This window comes from Humulus lupulus, chromosome 6 (assembly GCF_963169125.1).
Source record: "Humulus lupulus chromosome 6, drHumLupu1.1, whole genome shotgun sequence".
In the NCBI taxonomy this organism is placed as follows: Eukaryota; Viridiplantae; Streptophyta; class Magnoliopsida; order Rosales; family Cannabaceae; genus Humulus; species Humulus lupulus.
In genome coordinates, this window is record NC_084798.1 from 196,257,944 (window position 1) to 196,269,640 (window position 11,697).

Consider the following 11,697-nt stretch of genomic DNA (forward strand, 5'->3'; position numbering starts at 1 on the left):
GAAGATGTTATTGTTTTCATGTTATGTTTATTATAACAATTTAGTTATTAGTTTTGATACATTATTAATAAAAAATTAATGAATTTAATGTTGTAAACTTAATATTTCAAGGACTTAATGTGACAATTGTAAAGACTTAATTTAGTATTATTACTATATAGTGTCTAGTTTTTTGTATATTTTTTTTTACTTGTTAATTTATTTAATATTAAAATTTAAGTTAAAAGATAAAATAACAGATTCAATCAATCGCCAATCCAATCTAATTGTAATTGGATTTTTAGGCCAAATCGGATTAGATGATAATTAAATTAGATTTGTTAGGAGTAAAAATGTTGAATCGGATAAGATGAGCACCCTTAGTTCAAACGTCAATTCTTAGTGAAATTTATTTTATATTTATTTAAAATTATTTTTTTTCAATATATTTTTAATTCAGTTTAAGCAAAATAAATATAATTTTTTTTATCATTAGGGTTCATTAATTTTTTTGGGCAATCAAACTTTTAAGATTAAGTCCTAGTTAATTTTTTTAACAAAATTTTAAGTTTGTTTTTGTTGACAATTTTAGTATTACAAACACTTCTAATTTTTTTTACAAAAATAAAAAATCCATTAAATTTTTTTTGAAAAATAAATAATAAAAATCTAATTACTACTATTTATAAAATTCGAAGTGTTTATTTTAAAATTACTAACTAAATATATATTGAGAAAAAAGAAAGCTATGAAAAAAACAAAAAGAAAAGAAAGGAGTTAAGTCCTTTAAAAGCCCAAACTAAGCACAAAGAAATAGTTTAACTAGGCTTTACACACGCACAAATTTGTGACAGTCCATTTTGGGTTTCTTTCCCCAAACCTCAAAACCCTTTCTTCTCTTTCTCTCTCTACACCTTCTTTTACATTCCACTTTCTCTCTCTACCACCATGGAAGACGACGACGAGTTCGGAGATCTCTACACCGATGTTCTTCAGCCTTTTGCTTCCTCGTCGTCTTCCTCGGCTCCGCAGCCTCACCAGGCTTCCGTTGCGCCGCCCCAACCTTTCCGCCCTCCGATCGATCTCAATCTCAAGAACGATGCCGAAGACACTACGCTTCGAGCTCCGAGCTTCAATTCCGTCGTACCTGTTAAAGACACGGAGGAAACCCTAGCTCCAAGTCCCGCTTCCTCTCCCGCCGGCTCGGTTGATTCTGTCGCAAAGAATTCGATCATTTCCGGTGAGGTAGTGGTGGTGGACGATGTAGTGGCTCGGCCGAGGGTTTTGTTGTCCGGGGATGTGAAATTGCGTGATGGGGTTACGAAGGATTCAAATTTGAACTCGAACTATTGTGTTGGTGGGTCTGGGAACGATGTTGTTATTGGGCAATCGGGTGGTGAAGATGAGAATTTGATGGAGAAGGACGTTACTTTTGATATCGAAGAAGGTAATATGGGAATGGAAGATGCTGGTTCGGAACCGATGATTCCAGGTCTCGAGAGTAGCGCACCGATTGGTGGGACGACGGGGGATATTGATAACGTGGATGCTTCTATGGGAGAAAGAAGTTTGGGTGGTGATGGAGTTGGCGAAGATGATAATGTTGCCGGTGGTGGTGCCGGTGGTGGTGATGGTGATGATTGGGACAGTGATAGTGAGGACGATTTGCAAATAGTCCTGAATGATAACAACCATGGACCGTTAGCTATGGAGAGAGGCGGAATGGCAGGTGGTGATGACGACGACGATGAAGATGAAGACGGGCTTGTTATTGTGACTGATGGCGATCCTAATCAAGCGATGGAAGAACAAGAATGGGGAGAGGACTCTGCGCAGGTGGCTGATGGCGAGAGGAAGGAGGTGGGTGAAGCTGGGAAAATTGGTGCCGGCATTGTGGCGCCACAGAAGATTGGTTATAGCAGTCATGGTTATCATCCATTTCATTCTCAGTTTAAGGTCAGTGTCTTAATATGTTCATTAAGCTTAGGATTACCTTTGTACATTTGGGGTTTGTTTCCCCCTCTTTTTGATAAGAAAGTAAAGCATAGATATAGTTTGTAATGATTTGTACAATATGAATGGTAAACTGTTTTGCACGACATGGATTTTCTCTGTTATATGCTAAATAAATTTATGAAATGACAATGGCTACGAAGTGCAAATTTTCTTGGTAGCTAATTGACTTACAGTGAGTTGCAGATTAATGAAATTTAAGTATTTGAGCTACACTAAAGATGCTTGCGTGAGATTATTCTCTAATCTCATGTTTAAGCTTGTTTTGACATGTCTAAGACATACTTGCTGAGAGCCAAGAATTTTTGTCGAAATATCTTTAGTCCAATGAAATGCATGATCCGAAAATGAATATTTCCAAAAGCTGAGACTGGAAGTTATTCCTCACCCTCCCTTAAATACATTCAAACTTTACTGGGGATTTGATAAGATGCATAACATAAACACGCTTGTAAAAGAATACTAAAGCTCAATGAAATGCTTTACAGCAAATGGCCATGATATGCTTGCGGAAAAAATGCTTCCACTCAAAAGCTAATTAAGAATTTATATTTTTCTATTGTACTAATCAATTTGGTTCATCTAGGGCTTAGCTGTAGTAGTAGTAGTAGTATTAGGTTCTTAGACTGCTGTTCAAAAATGTCGTGCCTCGATTAATTGACATGTTGCATGTCCTAATTGATTTCTCACTCGTCTCTTACAGTGGTGTTGCTGTGGTTAAAGGTGTGATTATGATTTACGATTCTTGTACTATATACTTCTGTTATGAAGAATCGATGGATGCAAATGCCAAGTCTGCAAATAAAGACCTGAAATGATGAACCCTGACCTGTACTAAATCTAGTTTATTATTTTATTGTATTGGAGTACGCACCAGAATGTTGGCCTCCGTCCACTGTCTGGAATGCCACAAAATATTTTGCATCTTTCCCTAAATGGCTCGAGCATTTTTTATGGATTCTTTAGTATTTTCATAAACCAGGCACATGATCATGGTGTTGAGCTGATTTGGAATTCCTTAAATATATATTTTTTTAGGGGAAGGAATTGCAATGTTAACTCTTTTTTTCTGGGGATTAAAATGTTGGTGATTCAGGTTCTAATTGTGCGACTAGTTTGTTTAACTTTTCAACCTTTTAAATGTATAACTATTCATGCCTTGAAAGTAAATTCATGTGGGGTTATCTTCAATTTGGACTCTATTGTGTCTTAGTCCAGTTATGTTGTCAATATTAGCTTGGTTCATTTTGAATTACCTACACTCGTGCTTCCCATGTCCTATAGCTTTTCTATTTTATTTATTTATTTGTATATCATTTTTCACTTTTCACCAAACCTGCTTATTTTGATAGAGCAGGTATTCAGTTTCTGTGATTTTTCGTTTCCTACACCTGTCATTAATACCTTCTCAACTTAGTACTCGAAAATCCATGAATCCACAGCATTTGTAGTTCATATATTTCTCTCCTCCCCCCTTTATTTATATTTTTTTCAGTACAATCTCGATTGGGAAATGCGTCTTTTCACATGTTAGAACTCAACTATTCAAGAGAGTAATATTATCCTATGCATGCGATTACTTGTTTCTTTTTGTGGTTTTGTTTATGAAGTACGAGTAGTTTCCTGCTCTTTTTACATCTCTCTATACTATGGTTTTACTTTCTCTGTGTTTGATTTACACCCTTTTTACCCTAATCAAGTACTTTTCTTCTTAACGTATGCAAAGGTGGTCATTGAAAAGTTATATGATTCCTTCCTAGGTCTTTCTAATTTCGTTGCATTGAGTAACTGTATATGTTTTCTAGTTTCCCATTGAATATCTTCTACTTGAGTTATATAGTAGTATTATACCTGTAAAGTTTCTTTGAAGAAAGTATGCTGGAATTGTATCTTCTTTTTGCAAGTAAACCTTACAGCTGTTTTTTGTTTCATGAAGTATGTGAGACCTGGTGCAGCACCAATACCTGGGGCAACTACTTCTGGTCCCGGAGGAGTGCCAGGTCAAGTTCGTCCTCTTGTCAGTATGGGTCCTATGCCTGGTCGAGGAAGAGGTGATTGGCGACCAATGGGATTGAAAAATGCCACTCCTATGCAGAAAAATTTTCATTCTGGGTTTGGAGGGCCAACATGGGGTGGCAATACGGCAGGAAGAGGCTTTGGTGGTGGTGGTGGTGGTGGTGGACTAGAATTCACGCTTCCTTCACACAAGTAAATTCATATTCCTTGTTGCTCATTAACTTACATAGCTTAATTGATGGTGTCGCTGATAGCTTCATTAGTTATCAATAATATAACCAGCTATTCTAGCATAGCTATGTAAGTGTCATGCTGAATGGCCTGGTGTAAAAATCCATGGACATGTATGACTTGTTGGTTGGGAAGTTTAGATTGGATTAACTTGTCTAGCAGTACTGGCTGTCACTGCATTTTATGCCCATGCGAGTCTATTTATTCCTTTGTTGACATAATTATTGGCTGGGACTTGCATGTATCGATGCTTAAATAAAAGTGATGACATAGCTAAAATTCATTTAGCCTCATAACTTATCGGAGAGTTGCATTAAACTGCAGAGACTATGAAACTATCTGCATGCTTGTTTGCGTGCTGAGTTGTAAAGATATTTTTATTTGCTTAAGGCTTGTATAGGTTTAGATATTAAAGCCGTACAGTTTTGTGCTTTAAAGCTCTTTCATACGCATCTATACATTTTAATTATTAATGGCAAGATGGGGTATTTTATGGAGATATTTATTAAAAGTTGCTATATTGCTATCAGTAATCAAGTCATGTATTTTTGTATCATAGTAAATTCCTCTACTTTGGTACCACTGAAACTAAAGAAAGGGAGGTAACATTATGCTTGTAGTAGGGTCCCTTTGAACTCTTTAGTATGTCATCAGCCTCTTTTATTTTAGTCTTTTAGTTTCATGTGCAAAGTCTAGGATTTTAAAGATGGTTATTTTTCAGGGTTACTTATGTTATCTGTTGACGTTTCAGGACTATATTTGAGGTTGACATTGATAGTTTTGAGGAGAAGCCATGGAAATATCCCAGTGTTGACGTATCTGATTTTTTCAACTTCGGGTTTAATGAGGATAGCTGGAAAGATTATTGCAAACAGCTGGTAAATTTTATCTCTTAAGAATGGTGTCTTATTACATATATGAGGATTCAAAAGAGTCCTGAATTTTATTTTTGCAGGAGCAACTCCGCTTGGAGTCTACAATGCAAAGCAAAATTCGTGTTTACGAAAGTGGACGTGCAGAGCAGGTAATGAAGGGCTTGCTATAACTTATATCAAGGACTTTTTTTGCCCTTTCTCTAACATAAATGTTTGTTTTTGTACCCATAATAAAGCATAAAAGTATATTCTTTAAATGATTTTCTCAGGAGTATGATCCTGATCTGCCTCCAGAATTAGCAGCTGCAGCCGGTAACCATGATGTTCCTTCTTCTGATAATGCAAATTCGGGAAAGTTAGGGCAAGGTGATTTACCAAAAGGGTCTGCTCGTGTACGTCCACCACTAGTATGTACCAGGGTCTTTTACTCATTCTATTTGAAGTTTTTGCTTTGTATCTTAAATTACCTCTTAAGTTTTTACTTTCTGTTTGTTTTTAATTGTTATTTATCAGATGTCTTGCAAATTCTGGAGTTTTCTTATTCTAATTATGTACTGGTTCACACACTTCATACACACATATGGCCATTTTTTTCTCCTGGGTTAGATTCCAAACTCAATAGTTTAATTGTTTTCTATCAGCCAACTGGTAGGGCAATACAGGTGGAAGGTGGTTATGGGGAGCGTCTTCCCTCCATTGATACTCGACCAGCCCGAAATCGTGATTCAGATGCAATCATTGAGGTACTTGAACCAATATTTCCTTAATCCTATCTATGCATTTGATTCTTATGCTTATTATGATGGCATCATACTAATTAGTATTTGCTTTTGGGGAAATAGATTGTCTTGCAGGACTCTTTGGATGATGATGCCTCTGCTGGAAATGATATTCCAAACAGACCGGACAATGATACCAGCAAAGAGGATTTTGGAGGAGGTGTAGCTGAAGAGGTTACCACACCAGTGAACCCTGAGTTTAGTGACAATTTTCCCCAGGCTTATAATGATCGAAAGAGAGAGCCTGTTGAACCAAGGATGTCGCACCTGGGTTCCGTTTCTGATGATATACCTGATAGAAATGGAGTTTTACCCTTCCCTCCAGGACCACCGATTCGTAACGCTGGTTCCAGTGCTAATATTCGGGAGTATCCTGATGATGATTCTTCTGCTGGCTATGAGGAAAGGTATGCACTGCTGAATTGTAGTATATATTAATCAACAATTTCTAGAACTTTCTCCTGGTATCTTTTGATTTTTTTTTACTTTCAATTCTTTTTATTATTTCTGATTATAGAATGATTCTGATGTGCATCATCTTGACGTGAATTCAAACTCTATACCCATCTTCATTGCACCATTTAACTCTCTTTTAACACAGGCGAATACAGGGGAGAACACGCGACAGATCTCCTCATAAGGCCATGGGTGGAAGTGGAAGAGACAAAAAGTACCTTAATAATGAACCAGAAGAGTCTGTTGAGAGCATGGACAGTAAACATAGCCTTCCATTGTCGTCTCCTGCCACGGTTAGGGATGCCCATGAATCAAGTTTTGAGCAAAGAGATGTCGATGATCAAGATGAGCTTGTTCTGGCTGATGGAAGCCCTGGAATGGAAAAGGATGAGACAACTTCAAATGTATTAGCCTCAACTGATATTCCTGAAGATGGATCAACAAAGAAACAGACAATAAGTTCTCGAGCTGAGCAGCCTTTTGCCCAGGAACTAGATGATGGGGAAGACTCAAAGGCTGCAAGAAGTAGTGACAACAGCAGAGCGAGATCAGGAAGCAGCAGGGATTATCAGAAGAGGCGAGATGGGGTTGACGAGGAAGTTATTCAAGGGCATTCAACACGCACGGGAAGTGTCAAGAGGAACTTCGATGAAAAAGAACAGGGTGTCCATAGGAGAAATCGTGATGGAAGACAAGAATTGGAAAGAAATCGCATGGTTGTAAAAGGGAGAGAGGACACTTATCCTTACAGAGAATTTGATCCTAACCCAGTCCATTTACACATGAGAGCTGATGGGTTTGAGAGACGAAAGGAAAGGGACAATCCTGATGTGGCTTGGCAACGAAGAGATGACGATTCTTATAGCAGAAGAATTAAAACTGAGGAAACAAGGAAGAGAGAACGTGGTGATGAAATGCAATCAAGGCATCGAAGTAAGATTCGAGAAGGTGACAGGAGTGACAAAGATGAACCTATCCATTTGAGAAAACAGATGGATAATGGCAGCCATAGGGTTTATTATGAGAAGGATGTTGGACCCCGTCACAGGGAAAGAGAGGATAGTATGAAGGGTAGATATGAACATTTAGATGATTACCATGGCAAGAGAAAAAAAGACGAAGAAAATGTGAGGAGAGATCATGTTGATAAAGAAGAAATATTGCATGGCCATAGGGAAAATATGAATCGTCGAAAGAGAGAAAGGGATGAAGTGTTGGATCCTCGGAAGCGAGATGGACAGCAAAGACTTCTTGATGATCACCACTCTGTTAGACATAAAGATGAAGGGTGGTTGCAGAGAGAGAGAGGCGAAAGGCAGCGGGAGAGGGAGGATTGGCAGAGGTTAAAACAGTCTCATGAAGAAAATGCACCCAAGCGGGAAAGAGACGAAGGGCGAAGTGTCACAAGGAGTGGGCGTGTTACAGAAGACAAAGGATGGGTTGGCCATCCTAAGCTTAAGGATGATAGTAAAGGTTCTGATAAAGATTATCAATATAAAGAGACATTGCGGCATATTGAACCACCTAAAAGAAGAGACAGAACTGAGGATGAGGGTTCTCACCATGGAGGGAATGAGGATATATATGCTCGGGGAAATCAATTGAGTAATGGAGAGAGAAGATCCAGACAAGAACGACTAAGTATTCGCAATGATCGTTCTATTAATGCTTCTGAAGATGTGAGGGTTCATGACAAAAAGCATAAAGAGAATGCAAGGAGAAATAAAGAATTTGAGGCTGGTGATAACAGCACTTTAGTCTCTTCAAAGAGAAATCAAGAAGAGCATGGCAGTCAGAGTAATGAGACGGTATGTTCCTTGAGTGTAAGATTGTAGAACTCTGAAAAGGAATTAAGTTTTCCTTTTTTCCTTTTTAAGCTTGAATCATCATAAAGTATTCCATATGCTAGGAAGTTTCCTTTTGTAGACGAGGAAATTCATAAATTCCACCTGTTTTGGAACAAATAAATCTTCTTGGGGAGAGGTGGGATATGATATTATTGGTTAAAATTTCTCAGATGGCAGACTCCTCAGCCCAACTTAGGTGTCTCAAGGTAGTAAAATAGGACATGCATTTGCTCATTATCCTCTGGGTTAACCAACCTTGGACATCTGGTATCCTGCTTTTAAAAGATTTTTTTTTCTCTACTATATGTATATATATTATATTTATATATATCTATATCACAGTCAATCTATCGTTTGTAGGGAAGCTTAGTTCTTGATCTGTTCACTTACTCTTGTAATTAAGATAATGGAAATAATCAGAACATTTTATTTTTCTACAATGATAAACCTGTAAGCTCACTAGTTAAAAATAACAATACAATTATTTACCTTTTATTTAGCAATCATAATAGATAGGGTATCAGGTTTAACACTGTTAATGTCATGTCATCGACATACCATAATTGGCATGGAAGTTTAATAGTAATGGACATGACTGTCTTTGGTTGGTACGGTCATGCGTTGGTAAATAAGGTGATACCTATAAAGTTACTTTTTCGATAAATCAAATACCAATACTCGTTTAGCAAAAGCTTGAACATATATTTTTGGGGTGTATTTTTTAGGGTAGATGTCTGCTTACAATTTATACAAGGAACTAAACTTAGAATAGAAAGCATGAGTTTGACTTGTTAGAAGGGAAAAACAAATGACGAATTGTTTTGATAGTTGGAGTATGCTGTACTCTCAACTTGTAACCAAGGCTCCAATCCTCACTGACTATAAATATAATTTCTTTTTAACTATTGCTGAACTGCTGTTGTCAGGAATGATTTCTAACATGAGTGTAAATAGTTTCGTTTCCAAAAATACATAAGATGTATTTTGGAAAACAGTAAGGAAAAAAAGGTTCTTGTTGAAGGGGACATTATTGTTAATATTAGTTTGTGTTAATAATGAACTTGTGATTGTTGAATAAGATCTTCTGAAAAACAAGTTAAATGGAATTGCTTGATATCAAATGAGGCATAAAGAGTAAGTTGTAAATTAGCTTTCATGTTTTGGCCAGATTTCTTCTTCGGATTGGCCGGCATCAGTTATCACTGCACATAATTTGATTTGTTCTTTTCCTTTTCATTCTCACTTCTCAATGGTCTTCTTTATCATGTCACTGAATTTTAGTTGGAGCAAGGATGCATTTTTTCTCAAATCATATCTGAAGTTTTGAGCTTCAATTGCTTGTTTGGATTTGGCTTGGGGCTTCTCTTTCACCACTCATTCAATATGTTATGGTCCCTGCTTTTTTCTTGGAGTGGGGAGTTCTTTAATAATCAAATATCATATAGATTGGTATTGTTTTCTTTGTTCATTTATGAATAAAAGTGAGGTAGGAGGTGATAATAACCTTTATCAATTAGTTAGAATAATACCTGGTCCATGTACTAATAGGTAGTAATAATTTATGGTTTAAAATTGATTTAACTTTACCTAATAGTAGATGAAACTAGTGTTTTAACTGCGTTCCTGCACCAAATGTGTTGCCTGTCCCCCTTTAGAAGTGAGTGGTGTGAGATTCTAACTGTGGGAGGATGGTGGGGGAAGGATGATTACCACTTTTGCTTCACAAAGACTGCGTTGGGTTGGTGAAATGGAAGAATAAAAGAGGAATTTGCACTTACAGATTTTGGAAGTTACCCTTCAGATTGTTGTCGCACTGCAATCTTCAACATTGTTTTCATTTATTTTCTGTGCTGTATTACTGTTTCTTCTTATTTATCCTTGTATTATACTTCTTCTTTTTCTTCTTGTTTTTATTATTATTTGGTCTTTTATAGGGTTTGAAAGGCAGCACCGAGCAAGGCTTTGGTGAGCATAAAAATTTAGTGCAGCATCCCTTGTCCCGAAAACAGAAGGAAGGCGCTTCTGATGACGAGCAGCATGATTCAAGAAGAGGGCGGTCCAAACTGGAACGATGGACAAGCCACAAGGAGAGGGATTTCTCTATCAAGAGCAAGTCATCTACTTTAAAGTTTAAGGAGATGGATAAGAATAACATAAGATCTCTAGAAGGCACTAAACACTCGGATGAACCTTCCAAGCCAGCTGAGACTCTAGATATTCAACATCCATCAGCTGAAGAGAAAGACCCAGCTGATCCAGAGGCCAAGGATGGTGACACAAAACCATTGGATGACCGTCACCTGGACACAGCTGAGAAGTTAAAGAAAAGAAGTGAGCGGTTCAAACTTCCAATGCCAAGCGAGAAAGAAGCAATAACAATAAAAAAGGTGGAGAGTGGAGCGCTGCCTTCTGTCAAAAGTGTGACACAGGAGGAATCCGAGATTAAACCAGAACGGCCAGCTAGAAAAAGGAGGTGGATCAGCGGCTGAAAAAAAACGAAGGAATTACTGCTGTCTGATAAATTCCCGGGATAATTTCTGCCTTCTCGGGGAATGTCATATTGGCCTCATTTTTTGAATCTGGAACCCTGCAGGTCCGATTGTGCTGTGTTTGCTTTCTATAATTTTTCTTGGGTTTCGTCAGATGGCCATGTACCTTTACAGTAGCTATATCGCTTGTATCAGGGTGCCCACCTTATACAATTTAATTTCTGTATATACTGATGACTGTAATCTTTAACTGATCACACTGAAGGTGGCACTTTTGCTTTTTGCAAAAAATTATATTGAAATACCTCCACACAGGTTTGAATCGCTTGTTTCATCTGCGATTGATCGACCCATGTCGCGTGGAGAATGACATTGGTTGGATCTGTTGAGGAAGATCAGGTTCCAGGGATTGAACAATGGCATGGCAAGCTTGAAGAACTGAAAGATTGATTTAAGTGAAGAACTTGTGAACAAAATTGGCAAGCTTGAGAGGATGTATTTGAAGTGAATTTATCTGCTTTTTTGGTTGTTGAATACTTTAATTTTATATATACTTGTATCACTAGAGCCCATCATTTCTTTTTTTCTTTCTTTATGTATCTTTTTTGTCTATGTTTTTGGCAGGAAGCCTAAAACACCAAAATATTAGGAAAACTACTTGTAACTTAGGACAATTGAGTTTCAAATTCACAATCCACTATAACAAATTTATCGGAGAGAAATAATAATAATCTTCTTTCTGGCTACACTTTAATATGTTTTTTCCCTTCTTTATTACATTGTATTATATTATCCAGTAACTTAATTTAAGTTAGCTCAATCTATTTATTTACAGATTATACAATTAATCTCATGTCAATAAAATTAGAGTTTATCTCTATTTTTAAATATATTTGTGTAACACCTTACTATTCAGAGATCGTTACGCTATGCATTTTAAATAGTGCTAACCGAGTCATTTGGTCATAATTGTGAAACTAAGTATGATTAACGGTTTAGGGTTAAAATTTTT

The 11,697-nt window shown here is 37.0% G+C and overlaps 1 protein-coding gene across 1 annotated transcript; it reads left to right on the forward strand.

The window, feature by feature from the left end:
* The first annotated feature begins 804 nt into the window (after positions 1–804).
* Positions 805–11,433, forward strand: LOC133782915 (FIP1[V]-like protein). Its single transcript, XM_062222366.1, has 9 exons — positions 805–1,935; positions 3,929–4,200; positions 4,991–5,117; positions 5,195–5,263; positions 5,384–5,521; positions 5,756–5,857; positions 5,957–6,300; positions 6,495–8,157; positions 10,131–11,433. Exons 1-9 carry the CDS (start codon positions 928–930, stop codon positions 10,683–10,685), a joined length of 4,278 nt encoding a protein of 1,425 aa, XP_062078350.1. The 5' UTR covers positions 805–927; the 3' UTR covers positions 10,686–11,433.
* The last annotated feature ends 264 nt before the right edge of the window (positions 11,434–11,697 follow it).